This window comes from Haemorhous mexicanus, chromosome 11 (genome assembly GCF_027477595.1).
Source record: "Haemorhous mexicanus isolate bHaeMex1 chromosome 11, bHaeMex1.pri, whole genome shotgun sequence".
In the NCBI taxonomy this organism is placed as follows: Eukaryota; Metazoa; Chordata; class Aves; order Passeriformes; family Fringillidae; genus Haemorhous; species Haemorhous mexicanus.
The window spans coordinates 6,206,954-6,226,099 of record NC_082351.1 but is presented as its reverse complement, the minus strand read 5'-3'; the positions used below and the strand labels follow the sequence as shown (position 1 = coordinate 6,226,099).

At 43.2% G+C, this 19,146-nt stretch overlaps 1 protein-coding gene across 1 annotated transcript in view; it reads left to right on the top strand.

Moving 5' to 3' along the window:
- Positions 1 to 1,579: 1,579 nt before the first annotated feature.
- The window catches only part of SLC6A11 (solute carrier family 6 member 11), a 105,313-nt gene continuing 87,746 nt past the window's right edge, over positions 1,580 to 19,146 (top strand). The window contains exons 1-4 of the mRNA XM_059856150.1: positions 1,580 to 1,799; positions 4,451 to 4,585; positions 4,762 to 4,902; positions 6,313 to 6,403. Of these exons, the coding sequence (XP_059712133.1) occupies positions 1,580 to 1,799; positions 4,451 to 4,585; positions 4,762 to 4,902; positions 6,313 to 6,403 (587 nt within the window). The remainder of the gene's footprint in view (positions 1,800 to 4,450; positions 4,586 to 4,761; positions 4,903 to 6,312; positions 6,404 to 19,146) is intronic.

Genomic DNA, 19,146 nt, shown 5'->3' with positions numbered 1-19,146 from the left:
CTGCCGGCCCGCCGGTCCCATCCCTGCTCGAGGGATGCAGAGCGGGAATGGAACTGCCGGGATGGGGATGGGGATGGCAACACGGCTGCCAGCCTGCCGGCCCGCGGTGCCATCCCTGCCCAGGGCTGTGAAGCTGGGCTGGCACTGCCGGGATGGGGATGGGAACACGGCTGCCAGCCTGCCGGCCCGCGGTGCCATCCCTGCTCGAGGGATGCAGAGCGGGAATGGGACTGCCGGGATGGGGATGGAAATACGGCTGCCAGCCTGCCGGGCCCGCGGGTCCCATCCCTGTCCGAGGGATGCAGAGCGAGAATGGGACTGCCGGGATGGGGATGGGGATGGGAACACGGCTGCCAGCCTGCCGGGCCCGCGGCGCCATCCCTGCAGAGCGGGAGTGGGACTGCCGGGATGGGGATGTGGCTGCTAACCTGCCGGGCTCGGCCCTGCCCGCGGTCCTCCCTGCCCGAGGGCTGCGGAGCAGGGATGGGACCCACTGGGCAATGGGAATACGGCTGCCAGCCTGCCGGGCCCGCGGGGACCATCCCTGCCGAGGGCTGCTCAGCGGGGCCGGGACCCGCCGGAGATAGGGATGCAGAACGCGGCTGCTAACCTGGCGGGCTCGGCCCTGCCCGCGGTCCCATCCCTGCCGAGGGCTGCAGAGCGGGGATGGGACTGCCGCGGATGGGGATGCAGAACGCGGCTGCCAACCTGGCGGGCTCGGCCCTGCCCGCAGGCGGGGAGCGCAGCCGGGGATGCTCTGCTCGCTGGTGATGCTCGGTGGTGATGCTGGGTGGAGGAGAAGGAGGAGGAGGAGAAGGAAGAGAAGGAGGGGGGAGCTGGCGGGACAGCCTGAGGTGGGCGGAGGGGGGAGGCGGGTGTTAAACCATCGCTCCGGGGAGGGCTGAGCATTTGCAAATTCCGGCTCCAGAGCGCGGGGAGCATCCTACAACCCACGCCGGGCCGCCAGCAGCGGCAGGGCAGGACGAGGCTTCCCGGCTCCCGGGGATCCCGAACGCCTCCTCCGCGGCCGGCCGTGCCCTGCCCGCGCTGCCGGAGCCGCAGCATCGCCCGCAGGCAGCGCTGAGCACAGCCCGGCCCCTGTCCCCGGCGCGCAGGCACGGGCAGAGCCCTGGGTGAGTAATCCCGTAGCCCCCCCGCTCCTGCGGGCAGGCCACGGCCATCCCAGCCCTCCTGCATAGCCCCGAGCGCTCAGGTGTGCGCCCGGGAGGTGCGGCAGATCCCTGTCCGCTGGTAGGTCAGGCAGGCTGGGATCCTTGCCTGGGGAGGGATTTTTGAAAGGCTTCCTTCTCTGCTAGCAAGTTACCTGTCAGCACTTGGAATGACTCCTTCCCTTGCACAGAATCTTCTCTCTTCCCCCCACCCCTTTCTTTTCCTTTTCCCGTGCCTTACAACTTTTCCAGCCTTGTGGAGTTGCCTCCCTCATTTTCACCCGCAGATTTCCACCGGTAACAAGAAGCCAGTGCCACCCTGGGAGATTTCAGTCCTTGAAGATCAGTGCCAGCAAGTGCCTTAACACACCTGTGTGTTTTTCTTTTGTTCTCCACTAGGCTGAAAAGTCATGACAGCTGAAAAGACTATTCCTATAATTAATGGCAAGCCAGAAGATGCTTTGGACCCAGAAGCCTCGAGTACCAACCTCGTCCACAGCAATGATAAGAAAGTTCATGAAAGAGGTCACTGGAACAATAAGGTTGAATTTGTGCTTTCTGTGGCAGGGGAGATTATTGGGCTGGGAAACGTCTGGAGGTTCCCATATCTTTGCTACAAGAATGGAGGAGGTAAGATGGCATCACGTGTGGATTTCCGTGGGAATTAAACAGTTAAGAGTGCCTCGCTGTGATTTATTGCACTAGTAAGAGAGACGTGTTCAGGATTTCAGTGCATGTGCAGACAGGGAAGCATTAACATCTGACAAGTGAGAAAAATCGTTGTGTTCCTCTTTCCTTCTCTCCAAACACTGTGGTTTATTTTTACAAGTTGCTGCTACGTTAGTAAATTGACATATTTTTTTCAGGAGCATTTTTCATGCAGGAGAAGCCAGCGTTCAGTTATAGTAGTACACTCTGTCTTCTGCATGTGAATACACACCCAGGCATACTTAACTAAGTTTGTCTGACACAGAAAAGAAGGCAGCACTTCATTTTTCACAGCAGTGTACTTTGGAGAGGATGAATTTTTTTTTTTCTAATAATGCCACAAAGACTAAATTAATTTTCTTTGTCGCATGGAATTTTTTATACTTCAATGTTCTTTTTTTTCCCCTCAGTACTTCCCCAATTCCTACAGCAAGGCAGGGAAAGATGTAAAACTACAGATTGCTGGAAGAGAGCAAGCCCTAATAAATATAACAAATGAATGTTATTGGAGAGAGAAAAGAGCAGACTCAACTTCTACAGAGTATAACATGTGGCATGCACTGGCTATAGCCAACTGTAAACTGTATAAGAGAAATGACAATTGAGAATAAGCACATCAGCCTGGGCAGCAATGAGAAAGGAAAGTAAATTACAAACTCAGTTTAGAACTCTGTGGTCTGGGTTCAACATTCTTCCCACTTAAGGCCTGAGTCAGTGGCAGTGTAAACACAGATGCTGGAAGAAAAATAGGATGTTGAGGGCTGATAAGCACGGATCTGCTCCTTGATGGGTTTGTTTGCTGGGCCAAATTTCTATTCCTTGTCCTTCCTTATCTGAACTCAGGCATGGTTTTTAGCCTATTTTGTGTGGCTTTTCCTACAAGACAAATCCTGCTGTGCAAGTTGTGTTTATCGTTGGAAGTTCCTTTCTTTATGTCTCTGTATTTTGGCCAAACTTGGGTAACAAGAGTTCAGCTCTTTAGAGAAGGCTGCTACCAGATCCTGAATATAAACATGCTGCACAGCATATACACAACCCTTTCTTGTTGATGGCCAAAGTGTTCCCAGAGAACTTTTGGCAGAGGAAATGTCAGGAATATATATTTGGTGTGTAATTTTTTGGTTCCTGCAGCTTTAGGTGCCCATTTGTAGGTGTGTGCCAGCTTGTCAAAAAGTGATGCTATCATTTTAAAGGCTGAAACATGAGGTAGAAAGAATTTTCATCCTTGTTTTGAGTGATTTGATGAAAAAGTAATTACTTAAATATCATATTTAATCACCACTGTACTCTTTAAGAATAGAATAAGTCGGTGTGATTTAATTGCTCATGTCCTGGCACCCTGGGACATTTGCCATTGACCAGTTCTAGTCAATGAAGGCTCAGTCTGTGAGCTTGTGTAACCCCCAGCTGGAATTAGACCAGAGCTTGTTTTTAGTGCTTAAATCTGATGCATCCAACTCCTTGGTGTGTGCTAGGGGAAGACAGTGGTAAATATCTGAACTAGTTGTGAAATAAATTGCTTTTCACAGAACAAGTTTGGAGGTTGTAGTTTGGAACTTGTGAAGTGTGACCTCTCTGGCTCTTACTCCAAGTCATAACAGGGAGTGTAGGAATAATCATCTGTAAGTTTAGGCTGTGGATGCTCAGGTTTTGAGGAAAATTAATTTCTTTGTGTGTTTAGAATGAGGTATTTCTTGGACTATGATCTTTTTGTAAGCTGATGTTCCTGATGTATGCCTGTTGGAAAAACAAGCTGGTACTTTGGATTTCCACAAGGTGCATTGTTAAACTCACTGTGATAGTGTGTGTGATGGAACTGGCCAGTAAATGATCCAGAGGAGCCATGCAAGCATTCAATTCTTTGTGGAATCCCCATGGATTGCTTGAGAGGCACCTGGGATTCATCTCCAGGGAAATTTCCTGGCTGAGGGAAGAGGTGATGGGGGAAAGAAACTCAGAGCAGGTGGATGTAGTTGTCTCAACTTTCTCATCAGGTGTGTTTGGGTTTGCTGTGGTTCACTACCTGTGCTGGAGTTTATTGTCAACATCCAACCAAAATGTTATTTTGCTTATTGTTATTTGGCAAATGTTATTTGCTTTGTGATTTTCCTAGAATTTCACATCAATATTCCTGGCTGATAAGGCCAGGCCCTGCTTTCTTGTCCTTGTGAGTAGTTCTGAAGTTTGTTTCCTCATTCCCTTTCTGCAATCCTTATCATATAAATAACATGAAAAGGATTTCTCAGATTTACTATCTGCAACACTTCCTCACCCCTGAGAAAAGCAAGGAGGGTGGTGCTGGGCAGAGCAGAACTTTGAGCTGAGCATGACTGGGATCTTTTCAGTGTTTGAGAGACTCCTGAGCTGACTTTAGGCTGAGGAACTTTGATGTGGTCTGTTTTAGCCCATGGGCCTGGCTTACAGGTTAACTTTGGATATTTGGGGCAGGAGCAAACCCTTCCTGCACTGCACTGATGGCTCCTAGCTGATCCTGCCTTTAATGGAAAAATCCTCACTGTGCTGCTGAGGAGCCCTGGCCGTTCTAACCAACACCCCCTCAATGTTCCCCCCAGGTGCTTTCCTCATCCCCTATGTGGTGTTTTTTATTTGCTGTGGAATACCAGTATTTTTCTTGGAGACGGCCTTGGGACAGTTTACGAGTGAAGGAGGCATCACATGCTGGAGGAAAGTTTGCCCTCTCTTTGAAGGTAACAGTTCTGTGTTCTGCTGCAAAAGAAAGCATTCCATTTGAAGTAAAATGAAATTAATTGTGTCAAAATTGAAGTTAACGTATACTTAAGAGTAAGCTTTTGTTTTTAAATTAAATACAGCCTGAAAAGCAGAAGTTTTCTTGTGTGTCTCACTTTTTATTTTGCTCCTCCAGGCATTGGCTATGCTACCCAAGTCATAGAGGCACACCTAAATGTATATTACATCATCATTTTAGCATGGGCTATCTTCTATTTGTTCAACTGCTTCACTACAGAGCTTCCCTGGGCTTCCTGTGGCCACGAATGGAATACAGGTATGACCTCAGCAGAGATTACCACTACAAAATCCTCCCAGGTGATTGATTACTGTATTCAAATGTCCTGAACAAAGCTATTGGTGTAGCAAAATCTGGGCAAATGGGCCAATCTCATCCCACTACAGCAAAAAAAGAGGAAACCTGGAGTGAAACTGCCTTGGACATTTCTGGGTTAGGTCACTGTAAAGCATTTACTCCTCTAGAATAGAATGTCAGCAGAAAAAGACTATGGATTTGTTAATTCTGTAAGATCTTCTGGCTAAATCCCCAGACTCTCATTTGCAATCACATCTATTCTCCCTGAGCACACTGAGTGAATTCTGCAGCAGAGAATGACCTGATGACAGGTTGCAATCTTGCTCTTTCACTCTAATGAAGTCAGGAGGAGTTTGAATGGAGAGGGAAAAATATGAAATGTGGATCTTTGGAATTGCTCTTTTAAATGCCAGATGTTGAGGGATAATGTTCATCAAGCTACTTCTGGAAATGCAGTCTCATAAATAATCCTTGCTGCATGTAAAGCAGCCTGAAGGATGAGGTATGTATTCAGGAGGGTTTGCAGGGCAGGGCTCTGCATCTGTCCTCTCATTGATATTTATATCTGTCATTCTCTAATCATTGAGTCTCTAGATCCCAAACATCCCTGGGGAGGATCTCATCCCACTGTCCTTGTTCCTGAAATTTTGCATTTATCCCTTATACACAGTCCAATTTCAAATCAAGTGCCCATCATGTTGTCTTTCACAGTTTGCACTAGCTGTCCATTTTTGGTGCTCTTTGAGCACACCTAGAGCTGCCTGAAGTCCTAATTTCTGAAACCTTAGGGAGGTAATTTTGGGCCCAGGAGATGTGGAAGGCTTTGGTATCAATTTTGGCAGCCCTGCCAGGGGGCTTGGCCGGTGTTATCAGCACTCAAATGCTCCACAGTGCAGAGCTGCTTTGGCCTTTGTGTTAGAGACAATGATAATGATAATAACAATGATAATAGCAGAGATAAGCCAGAGGAAATACCCACTTTCCTTACCAGGGAAAAGTGGCAGTTTAGGGCTGGCCATCTTCCCTTTGTAGCCATAAACCACTGAACCAGCAGCTGGAGTGGGAGCATGTTGTAATTTTAATTCCCAATCCATTGCCTCAATGTTTTTTTGGTCTGCCTGAGGTGATTTTTTGGCCCTGTGCCTCTGGGAAGTGTTGTAGGAGAGTCCTCATGGATGTTTCTCTGGGCTCTCACAGCCTGGTGTTGCAGAAGAGGCAGCTGTGACCCTTAGTGCCCCCCAAAAACCCTTTAACCCCACCAGAAAATGTGGTGTAGAGTGGGGGCTTTCCAAGGTGCACAGAGTGGTTCATGAATAAAAACTGTACTTGCATGTCAACATAGGAAACTCTTTTTTTTTGGTTCTTTTCTAGAAAACTGTGTGGAATTTCAAAAACTCAACATGAGCAACTGCAGTCAAGTCTCTTTACAAAATGCCACTTCTCCAGTGATGGAATTCTGGGAGTAAGTGCACAAAAACTTTACATTTGGTCAGACTATTCACTACCTTTATATTTGGTCAGACTATTCACTACCTTGCAATGATTTGACTGTTTAGAACCCATAACACTGTAGCACTGAGGGTTGTGAGTTCAGCTGGAAATTTTTTTACCCTGCCGTGGTCAGAATGAGAGTTTTTAACTCTTTTTTAAGAGGATACAAGGAAAGGAATTCCATATCCTGAAAGGACATAGAACAAAGTGTGCCACTTGCTCAGGAGCTTGGCTCCTGCTGCTGGAGGAAAGAGCCTCCAACCCATACTAATGAGGAGGCAAAGGTGAAAGAAAGAAGATGATTTACAATATTCCTTTTTTTCCCCTTTATTTTCTTTTTTTTTTTTTTCCCCAAATGTTTTTCCCTTAGGAGTTGAGAGCTACATCCTCATCCTTGTTTCAGCTAACTAATACTCTGGCTTCTGGATCTCATTATTTTTTAAAGGACTGTGTAAGTGTTAGTTATTCAGCTAGAATAACAGCAGAGTTTAACTCTCTCCTCTCTCCCTGGCTCTGATTTCTTGTTAGACTAAGGGAAGAAAATCAGATGTTTACAGAAGATGAGCTGCTTTTGTGGTGACATATTTTCCTGACTATAAATATTTAATCAGTGCAGTGTAGCCTCCCATTTGCTCCTTGCAGGGTGTAGTGTGTGCTAAGCCAATCAGAGAAATGCAATGTTACTTTGAATTCTGAGTGATTTCACAATTCAAAGCTTGTCACACAATTCTGGGTTACTACAATTTCTTGAGGACCCATAAATTTTATTTTTAAGACAGAGCCTTGTTCTGAGGCTGTTTTGTGTTCAGGACAGCAATAGCTACACTTTAAAGAATGAGGAATTAAAACTTCTTGAAGGGAAAACTCTACATTGACACAATTTCCTTCAATCTTAGGATGTGCTCTTGTCTGCCTGAATCTCCTTTTAGTAAACCCAGATTTCATGAGTTATTTCAACAAATAATACTATTTTAATTTTAAATAAAATACCTCCCCCCTGAAATAAGTTAAACCTGAATAATATGAGACACATATGCACTCTCTGGATAAAACTGGAATTTTATTTTCTGTTAAAATTTTCAATAATCTGAACACCTAACATCTTAAATCAAAATATATCTACCCACAAATAATATTTCAGAGTAAACAAGAGTTTCTCAGGTGGCATCACTTAATTCTACAACTTTATTTTATTTTAGCAAAAATCTCACATGGTTTTTTTGGGATAAGGAGAATTAGACTTAACATCAGTGGAATAAATGAACAATATATTTTCTCAAGTATCAGCCAATTTACCCTCTGCATTTATATGATTTTTCAACAATATTCCCAACTCTGCCACTGATGGTAACTCTGCTTATCCAGAGGAGTGGGAAATGTTGAGTTCAATTCTATGGAGGGCACAGAGTAAGTTTTGCACTCATATTTCTGTGGTTTTACACTCTCATATTTCTGTGGTTTTGTGGTTGTGCTCATCCCTGGAGTGCCTGGATTCCTGGGTCAGTGTTATTTTGAAACACAAACAAATCCATTTTAAGGATGTCTCATCTCAGAGATCTCTGAAAATGAAGCTAAATGAGATTCTCCAGCTCTTCTTGCAGTCAGGCTGCAGTGGGTTTGAAACCCTTCAGTTTTGGGGCATATTTTCCTGCCTGGTATTGGCTAAATCAGGAATAAATTATGAAACTAGAAGGGAGAATCAGATTTTGCCTTTTCTCTAGCTGGCTTTACAGTCTTGTCAATAAAAAGTTGAAAATACACATTCCAAACCTTTTAAAATCAAAAACACAAAGAAAATAAAAAAGGTCAATTAAATAATCTGTTATTTATTTGGAATGTCTTTCTTTATTGTGTCACAGACCAACTTTTTGTAACACTAACAGTTAGCTGGCCAAAATAACTTGAGATATTAAACTTTTCTACTTTTTTCTGTCCAAGTAAAACTGGAGTTGCATAGTTTTGCACAAGGAAATAACTGTACTCTCTTCTTGCCAAGGAAGGTGTTTGCCTTGTTTGAAATTTAAGTAGTTATGATGTTGCATGGCTTCAAAATAGAAAAAAAAAAAAAAATAAAAATGAAAAACTAGCTTCAAAGTGGATGAATAAGATTTATTTAAAATCAGAATTGATTTTGCCTTGAAATAACTAATTGGAATTAAGGTTATAATTCAATTATGTCTTAAATATCAAATGTAAAAGCACAACAGTGTCTTTCTGTATAAAGAGCAGACCACAGAGCAGTTAATATCACTAGAAGAGTTACTTTGTGTGGAGATAAGTGTTATCAGCAATGTTATTTCCCTCAGCAAGAGGTGGTGTTCTCGTGATGCTGCTTTATGATTTTGTAAATTCTGCTGCCAGGAGCCACAAACTCACTGTAAGCTTGTGGAGACAAGTAGTAAAGAGGAGAGTTGCTGCAGTGGGGAAGGGGGAGGCTCCAGGTTCTTCAGAAGAGCCATTCAGAACCTTCACACTCTGCTCCCTGCAATGCCAAGGCTGCCATTGAAACTCCTCTGGGCTGTGGCCACATAAAACCAATTTATTGTGGGGGGGAAAAAAATGGGGTTTTGTGGGATATTTTCTTTTTTGGTGGTGGTTTTTTTTGTCTGTTGATTTAATCTGTGGATCAGAGTGGTAATTGTTGTGCCCAGTGATCCTGGTTGCTTTTTGGGAGTGATCTTGTTTACATGTGAAGCTCAGCCCTGCATTTGTCCAGAGTCAGGCTGATGCTGCAGCTCTCCTCTCACAGCCATGTCCCACTGCCACAGCTTCTGACAGCAATCACCCTCTCTTCAGATGGCTTTCATTAAACCCAGCCTAACAAGAAGAGACTCAGCAATTCCCCAGTGGCTTTGCATGCTCTGTGCTGCTCTTGAGCCCAGTGCTCCCAGTCTGAGAGCTCCTCATGCTGGGCAGGCTCAGGCTGTTGTTCCACACAGGATTTACATTCTCTAAGTGCCAGCAGGGGGACAAGTTGGATTTGGGTTTGAGTGGCCCAAACCAGCTTCATTTCAGGCTTTGGAAAGGAACCTTTTCCCTTTTATCTGGTGCTGCTGAGTCTTTTCCACCAGCTAGGCTGTAAGGCTCAACCCTTATTTACTCATGACTGGAGGTAAATCCAAATCCTCAGCAGGTTTGAGGATTGCAAACCCAAACTCCAGCCTTTCTGCTGAAATATTTGTAGCTTTTGCTGCAACCCCTGAAGCTGTGGCTGCAGGCAGGCAGGGACTGCAGAGCTGCCAGGGGATACCTGGCTGTGCCTTTTCCATTTCCCTTCCTCAGGTGTGCCCAGAGGATGCTGCTCCCTTAGCAGGAATACTCTGACCTCTGAGAATTCATCTCCTCTCCCTGCTTTGAGAACTGCCTCACACAGAGGGTGAAAGTCTGATTTCTGTCTTGCATGGATTCTTTCTTTGTTAAAAAAAATCCAACCAAAAAAGGATTCAGAGAGAGATCCTGCAGCAGCTCCTAGGTGCTGTTTTCCTTCTGGTACACTCCAAAGAACCTCACTAAACTTCAAAACTTTCAATATTTTTGTGAGGCTGTAATTGATGGCCACTTTCCCTGTAGCTGCACAGTGGAAATGGGCTGATCCTGCTGGAGGTGCAGCAAAACTCGGCAGTTTGGACACTCTTTTCTTTTTCTCCTACTTATAGTCATCTATTTCTGTCAGTGTTTTAAGGCTTCATTTGAGTGAGCAGACACCACTGACAACTGATCAAAATTAGGGGATTAAAGGATTTCTTACTCAAGAAGGCCTTGCAAGCTGCAGCCTTGAGAAGTTCCAAATTCTGTGTGCACAGGGAAGCAGCTAAACTGATAAAAATTCACTTTTTATTCTTCAGACTCACTGCTGCTGTGTTCCAAAGGACAGACAAGAGCCTGGATTTCCACTTTTCCCTTCATTCTTGTGCCAGCATTCAGAGACTTGACCTGTTTTCTCTCATCTATGGCCTTTCTCTCACCCCAACTGTATAGTTTGTTTGAGGATTTTCTAAGAAAAAGTAATAATCACACTTTCAAGGCGTGGCACATAGAATTCTTGGTATCCAAAATTTGATTAGTTAATACTGGTAGCTGCTAATTACTGATAGATTAAAGCAGGATATGAAAAAGCACCGTGGCTGTGGGTGAGGGTGGATTTCCAGCCTGGCAAACAGAGGGGAGACGTTCTGCTCCATCATTTTTCTGCTTTCCTAGGAGAAGAAATTGCCTGGCAGGTGTGGGGGCTGCAGCCATGCCCCCTGTGCCCTTTTGGCTGCTGCTCCAGTCTGTCCCCACGGGCAGGAATTGGAGCTTTCCAGAGCCTGGGAAGGAGCTGGACAGAAAGAGGAGCCACGGTTTTGTGGCTGATTCCACCTCAATGGTTTTTTATTGGCTGTGTAGCAACAACTCGGTGCTCTGTTCAAGGAGGTCTGCTTGTTGGCCTGTCACTCTCTGGAGGGGGTGACACATCCCCAGCCTTTCCAAGTAAAGCCTAGTGAGAAAAAAACATTGGTTTTGTCTGGGCTGAAAGAAAAGGGGCTGTTCTCAGCAAAAAAGGAAAAGGCACAAACCCTTTCCTTGCAAAGTCAAAAAAGAGGTTTTTTCCTGTTTCATTCAGGCTACAAACGAGTGCAAGAGTCACATTGTGGTTAATCCCCAGCACACTGAGAAGTCAGGGGTGAGCTGAGCCTGCTCAGTGCCCAGCAGATGCAGCACCACCCTAAACCAGCCCCTTTGTGGGTGTCTTGTAGGGCATTGAACAGAACCAGCCTCTTTGTGGGTGTCTTGTGGGACACTGAACAGAACCAGCCCCTTTGTGGGTGTCTGGTAGGGCCCTGAACAGAACCAGCCCCTTTGTGGGTGTCTTGTAGGGCATTGAACAGAACCAGCCCCTTTGTGGGTGTCTTGTAGGACATGAACAGAACCAGCCTCTTTGTGGGTGTCTTGTGGGACATTGAACAGAACCAGCCCCTTTGTGGGTGTCTTGTAGGACATTGAACAGAACCAGCCTCTTTGTGGGTGTCTTGTAGGGCATTGAACAGAACCAGCCCCTTTGTGGATTTCTTGTAGGACACTGAACAGAACCAGCCCCTTTGTGGGTGCCTTGTAGGGCCCTGAACAGAACCAGCGCCTTTGTGGGTGTCTTGTAGGACATGAACAGAACCAGCCTCTTTGTGGGTGTCTTGTAGGGCATTGAACAGAACCAGCCCCTTTGTGGGTGTCTTGTAGGGCATGAACAGAACCAGCCCCTTTGTGGGTGTCTTGTAGGACACTGAACAGAACCAGCCCCTTTGTGGGTGTCTTGTAGGACATGAACAGAACCAGCCCCTTTGTGGGTGCCTTGTAGGGCATTGAACAGAACCAGCCCCTTTGTGGGTGTCTTGTAGGACATGAATAGAACCAGCCCCTTTGTGGGTGTCTTGTAGGACATGAACAGAACCAGCCCCTTTGTGGGTGTCTTGTAGGACACTGAACAGAACCAGCCCCTTTGTGGGTGTCTTGTAGGACACTGAACACAACCAGCCCCTTTGTGGGTGCCTTGTAGGACCCTGAACAGAACCAGCCCCTTTGTGGGTGTCTTGTAGGGCCCTGAACAGAACCAGCCCCTTTGTGGGTGCCTTGTAGGACCCTGAACAGAACCAGCCCCTTTGTGGGTGTCTTGTAGGGCATTGAACAGAACCAGCCCCTTTGTGGGTGTCTTGTAGGACCCTGAACAGAACCAGCCCCTTTGTGGGTGTCTTGTAGGGCATGAACAGAACCAGCCCCTTTGTGGGTGCCTTGTAGGACACTGAACAGAACCAGCCCCTTTGTGGGTGACTTGTAGGACATGAACACAACCAGCCCCTTTGTGGGTGTCTTGTAGGGCATTGAACACAACCAGCCCCTTTGTGGGTGTCTTGTAGGGCATTGAACAGAACCAGCCCCTTTGTGGGTGTCTTGTAGGACACTGAACAGAACCAGCCCCTTTGTGGGTGCCTTGTAGGGCATGAACAGAACCAGCCCCTTTGTGGGTGCCTTGTAGGGCATGAATAGAACCAGCCCCTTGTGGGTGCCTTGTAGGACATTGAACAGAACCAGCCCCTTTGTGGGTGTCTTGTAGGGCACTGAACAGAACCAGCCCCTTTGTGGGTGTCGTGTAGGGCATGAACAGAACCAGCCCCTTTGTGGGTGTCTTGTAGGACACTGAACAGAACCAGCCCCTTTGTGGGTGTCTTGTAGGGCATTGAACAGAACCAGCCCCTTTGTGGGTGTCTTGTAGGACACTGAACACAACCAGCCCCTTTGTGGGTGTCTTGTAGGGCATTGAACAGAACCAGCCCCTTTGTGGGTGTCTTGTAGGACACTGAACAGAACCAGCCCCTTTGTGGGTGTCTTGTAGGACACTGAACAGAACCAGCCCCTTTGTGGGTGCCTTGTAGGACACTGAACACAACCAGCCCCTTTGTGGGTGTCTTGTAGGACCCTGAACAGAACCAGCCCCTTTGTGGGTGTCTTGTAGGACCCTGAACAGAACCAGCCCCTTTGTGGGTGTCTTGTAGGGCATGAACAGAACCAGCCCCTTTGTGGGTGTCTTGTAGGACCCTGAACAGAACCAGCCCCTTTGTGGGTGTCTTTTAGGACATGAATAGAACCAGCCCCTTTGTGGGTGTCTTGTAGGGCATGAACAGAACCAGCCCCTTTGTGGGTGACTTGTAGGACACTGAACAGAACCAGCCCCTTTGTGGGTGTCTTGTAGGATATTGAACAGAACCAGCCCCTTTGTGGGTGTCTTGTAGGACACTGAACAGTGCCAGACCCTCCCCTTGCTGCCCAGCTCAGGAGGGACCTTGTGGAAATCCCTTTTTCTTTGGAGCCTCGTGAGCTCTCATCTGGGTTTGCCTCAAGATCACTGACTTTGCCTGACTTCAGCTGAAAAAAAAGCAAATGGGATGGGTATCGAAATGCTGCCAATTTTTCCTGTATTGAGGGCTGAATGCTAAGCCAGGGCGATGAACTTCCATGGTTTTTTCATTTTTACATTTCCTGTCCAAATGCTGCCAATTTTTCCTGTATTGAGGGCTGGACCCTAAGCCAGGGGGATGGACTTCCATGGGTTTTGATTTTTACTTTTCCTGTCCAACTGCTGCCAATTTTTCCTGTATTGAGGGCTGGACCCTAAGCCAGGGGGATGAACTTCCATGGGTTTTGATTTTTACATTTCTTGTCCAAATGCTGCCAATTTTTCCTGTATTGAGGGCTGAACACTAAGCCAGGGGGATGAACTTCCATGGGTTTTGATTTTTACTTTTCCTGTCCAACTGCTGCCAATTTTTCCTATATTGAGGGCTGGACCCTAAGCCAGGGGGATGAACTTCCATGGGTTTTGATTTTTACATTTCTTGTCCAAATGCTGCCAATTTTTCCTATATTGAGTGCTGAACACCAAGCCAGGGGGATGAACTTCCATGGGTTTTAATTTTTACATTTCTTGTCCAAATGCTGCCAATTTTTCCTGTATTGAGGGCTGGACCCTAAGCTGGGGGAGTGAACTTCCATGGTTTTTAGTTTTTACGTTTCTTGTCCAAATGCTGCCAATTTTTCCTGTATTGAGGCCTGAACCCTGAGTCAGGTGATGAACTTTCCATGGTTTTTGATTTTTACACTTCCTGTTGTACATAACACTTTTGCTGTGGATGATGAAAAACTGACCTTCAGGTTTGCAAATTCTCCTGACTTTGTACTGCTTTGGGAATTTGCAGCATTTGGTTGGCTCCTGTGTTAATACACAGTCAAGTTTTGGCTTGCAGTGGTGTCAAAACCAGAAATTAAATTTTTGTAGCAAAGGTCATTCCTGAGCTAATTAAACTATCCTTTAGATTGTTAGAACTTTAACAAGTGTTCAAGTTCTAGAACTGCTGTTATTGCTACTAATGGTGGGTAAACACACACAGAAACTGAGCAAGGTGCTTGAAAATGATGATCTTTAGAAGCTGCTGGCTTAGATACCCAACTTTGCTGAAAAATGGTTAATGTTTTATTTGTAACCAATTTTCATTATTGGGGTTAAGATGGGAATGTGTGTTCAGACTTGGACATCTATGTATGCACTTTTTGCTGTTGTAGGGAAAGAATTGCATGAGAGAAGCACATTTTGCTTTAAGGGGTGAAATTAATATGAAGTGAGAGGTCTAAAATAGCAAAGGTCATTCCTGAGCTAATTAAACTATCCTTTAGATTGTTAGAACTTTAACAAGTGTTCAAGTTCTAGAACTGCTGTTATTGCTACTAATGGTGGGTAAACACACACAGAAACTGAGCAAGGTGCTTGAAAATGATGATCTTTAGAAGCTGCTGGCTTAGATACCCAACTTTGCTGAAAAATGGTTAATGTTTTATTTGTAACCAATTTTCATTATTGGGGTTAAGATGGGAATGTGTGTTCAGATTTGTACATCTATGTATGCACTTTTTGCTGTTGTAGGGAAAGAATTGCATGAGAGAAGCACATTTTGCTTTAAGGGGTGAAATTAATATGAAGTGAGAGGTCTAAAATAGCAAAACCTTGGGGGTTCCATGATGGGCTTGGCCAAACCAGCCAGGGACAGCACGAGCCAAAATAACCAGGAGTGTTTCTTCTGCCTTTGCCAGGGGTTCATTGGTTTCTCCTGTTTGTTTGCTGGGGTTTTTGTGTGGGGTTTTTAGTTTTTTTAAAATTATTTTTAAAAATTTTATTTTTTTTAATTTTAAAAATTATTAAATTATTTTTTTATTAAAACTCTTCCATTGAAAGGCCTCCCTTCAGCCATATCTGGTTTTATGCAATTATAAAACCAGCTCATCCCCTTTTTCCTAGGTTGGTTTGTACAGCCTCTTACAAATATCTACACAAACTTTTAAATCTCCTAGAAAACTGAAAGTAGGAAGTGTCTACACAAATTTTAAAAACTTCTATATAATAGGAAGTATCTACACAAACTTTTAATATTTGGAAAAGGGAAAGTAGGAAGTGTCTACATAAACATTTATATTTGGAAAACTCAAAGTGGGAAGTATCTAGAACTGAAATTAGGAACTGTCTAGGTAAACTTTTAAATCTGAAAACTGAAAGTAAGATACTTCTTTATTATGTACAGCCTCCTACAAGTATCTACACAAACTTTAAAATCTTCTAGAAAATTGAAAGTAGGAAGTGCTTACACAAACTTTTAAAATTTGGAAAACTGAAAGTAGTAGAAAGTAGTGTACAAAGTAGTCTACACAAACTTTAAAATCTTCTAGAAAACCGACAATAGGAAGTGTCTACACAAACTTTTAAACCTGGAAAACTGAAAATAGCAAGTGTCTACACAAACTTTTAAATCTAGAAAAGCGAAAGTAAGAAGTGTCTGCACAAACATTTAAATTTGGAAAACTGAAAGTAGGAAATATCTAGAACTGAAATTAGGAAGTGTCTAGATAAACTTAAATCTGAAAAACTGAAAGTAGGATACTTCTTTATTTTGTACAGCCTCCTACAAATATCTACACAAACTTTAAAATCTTCTAGAAAATTGAAAGTAGGAAGTGCTTACACAAACTTTTACAATTTGGAAAACTGAAAGTAGTAGAAAGTAGTGTACAAAGTAGTCTACAGAAACTTTAAAATCTTCTAGAAAACCGACAATAGAAAGTGTCTACACAAACTTTTAAGTCTTCTAGAAAACTGAAAATAGCAAATGTCTACACAAACTTTTAAATCTAGAAAAGGGAAAGTGGGAATTGTCTACACAAACATTTAAATTTGGAAAACTCAGAGTAAGAAGTACCTAGAATTGAAAGTAGGAACTGTCTAGATAAAGTTTTAAATTTGAAAAACGAAAAATTTGAAAAAATTCTTCTTTATTATGTACATTCTTCTTTATTGTATACAGCCTCCCACAAATATCTACACAAACTTTAAAATCTTCTAGAAAACTGACAATAGGAAGTGTCTACACAAACTTTTAAACCTGGAAAACTGAAAATAGCAAGTGTCTACACAAACTTTTAAATCTAGAAAAGTGAAAGTAAGAAGTGTCTGCACAAACATTTAAATTTGGAAAAATGAAAGTAGGAAGTATCTAGAACTGAAGTTAAGAAGTGTCTAGATAAACTTAAATCTGAAAAACTGAAAGTAGGATACTTCTTTATTTTGTATAGCCTCCTACAAATATCTACACAAACTTTAAAATCTTCTAGAAAATTGAAAGTAGGAAGTGCCACACAAACTTTTAAAATTTGGAAAACTGAAAGTAGAAGAAAGTAGTGTACAAAGTAGTCTACACAAACTTTAAAATCTTCTAGAAAACCGACAATAGAAAGTGTCTACACAAAATTTTAAATCTTCTAGAAAACTGAAAATAGCAAATGTCTACACAAACTTTTAAATCTAGAAAAGTGAAAGTGGGAAGTGTTTACACAAACATTTAAATTTGGAAAACTCAGAGTAAGAAGTACCTAGAATTGAAAGTAGGAACTGTCTAGATAAAGTTTTAAATTTGAAAAATGAAAATTTGAAAAAATTCTTCTTCATTATGTACATTCTTCTTTATTGTATACAGCCTCCCTCAAATATCTACACAAACTTTAAAATCTTCTAGAAAACTGACAATAGGAAGTGTCTACACAAACTTTTAAACCTGGAAAACAGAAAATAGCAAGTGTCTACACAAACTTTTAAATCTAGAAAAGTGAAAGTAAGAAGTGTCTGCACAAACACTTAAATTTGGAAAACTGAAAGTAGGAAGTATCTAGAACTGAAATTAGGAAGTGTCTAGATAAACTTAAATCTGAAAAACTGAAAGTAGGATACTTCTGGTGCCGTTTGCTGGCTGAAACCAGTTAGTCCCCTCCAGCAGCTCCCCACAGGACAAGCTGGAAAGTCCCATCCATGTTTGACAAAGTTGCCCACTCCAGGAATTATTTTCTTTACTGGTTGGCCACAGGAAAGAGATGTGCCAGACTGGAAGTGCCAACAAATCCCATGGAGCTCTTCCAAGGCATATTGTTCATACCTCTGTAATCCCTTAAATATCCAAGTAAAGAAGAGACTTTCATTTCCAACTCTTCAGTACATTTATTCCCTGTCTTGGAATTGGGAATGGGAAGGGCTCTGCTGAGAGGGATTTTGGAGATGCCCAGGTAACTGAAAACATCATTTAACAGGAATCACATTCCTCTGGCTTTGGCTATCTCAGCATGGATACTGTGTAAAGGACAGATTTCCATGCAATTCATCAAGCCTCTGTCTACTTTTGGCTCTTGAGAAAATATCAGCATAAGAAAAATCAAATGTTTAGACACTTTTTAAGCATATTTCCCAAATCTGGCTATCTAGATTCAGGATATTAACAGAAAAGGTGGTTACTTGGGATTTTAAATCAAATTAAATGCTCAAAGGAGAGGTGATTTTCCTGTGCAAAAATTTTAATGAGCACAGGCTGGAAGAAACAAAACAAAACATTTTTTTTTTTTAATTATTTCACTGCTTTGCACCATATTCTTATATGGCAGCAGAATTGCTTTGCTGTGTCAGGAGGACTTCCTGAGGAAGCTCAATGAATATTGCCCTGGAATTCCTGGAAAGGCTCCAGGACACCAATCAGGGCAGGTCTTGAACAGCACTATGGGCACTGCTGTCCTCTGGGGGCAAAGGAAATCACTGAAATCCCCCCAAATCCCTTCAACAGCTCTTCTTTAATTATTCCACAGCTGATGTCCATGGGTTTTGGTTCATACAGGAAAAATTGATGCAATAGAATGAATCTGGATTTAATTAATAATCTGTAATTTGTGAGTGCTACAGCAGAATGATATTTTAGGAAGACCCAGGAGATGCAAATGTGGACAAAGCACTGGGACCTCCCAAAATAACTCCTGTCCATTTGCAGCTTTCTTTTTTCCCTTTTGGGCTGTAAGTTATTTTTCATTCCTTGTGGCCCCACTCTTTTTCACATCTTAGGGTTTTTTTTGTGACTAGAGTTTAAGGCCAGTGAGATAAGAAATATGTTGACAGAGGAATTTTTTCAATTTTTAAAATTTTTTTGCCAGTCAGGTAATGGTTTTCTTTTGGCCTGTTCTGTGAGGAAGAGATAAGAGCTTATCACCATTCATTTGTTACATGAATTTGTAGCCAAAAACTCACAGTGAAGGTCTGTTTTACAAGATCATGCAGTAGCTCTCAATATTTTGTGCTCAGTAATTCTCATTTGATGAACCTTTAATTAATAGTGAAAAGCTGAGTACAACTGTACAGGTTTTCTAAAAGGCTCCACACAAATTCTGAGAGGCATCAGCTTGACTTGATTTCTTCTGGGGGCTTTCAGTTCACAGCTGGTGCTGTGTGCTGAGCTAATTTACACCACTCAAGGTGAATAAAAAGGGAGATTTTGTTGCTGGATGACTTCTTCAGAGAGGAGAAGAGGGGAAATTACAAAAACCAGCCTGAAGGAGTCATTGGATATATTGAGAAAAGAGACTGTAGAGCAGAGGTGAGTGGAGCAGCAGAAAAAGTGATTTAACAGGATTAAACCCTTGGGGTTGGTTAAGGAGAAGTTGCCATGACTTCAGTGAAAGAGGGGTAAGGAAAATAGGTCAGGAATGGGATGCTCTGTGTTTATTCCTGTCTCAGTGTGAGATATACAGATACACAATTGTAAAAATGAAAAAATAATACATTTATACATTATTATACATTTATACACTATTATACATTATATTATTATTTATACA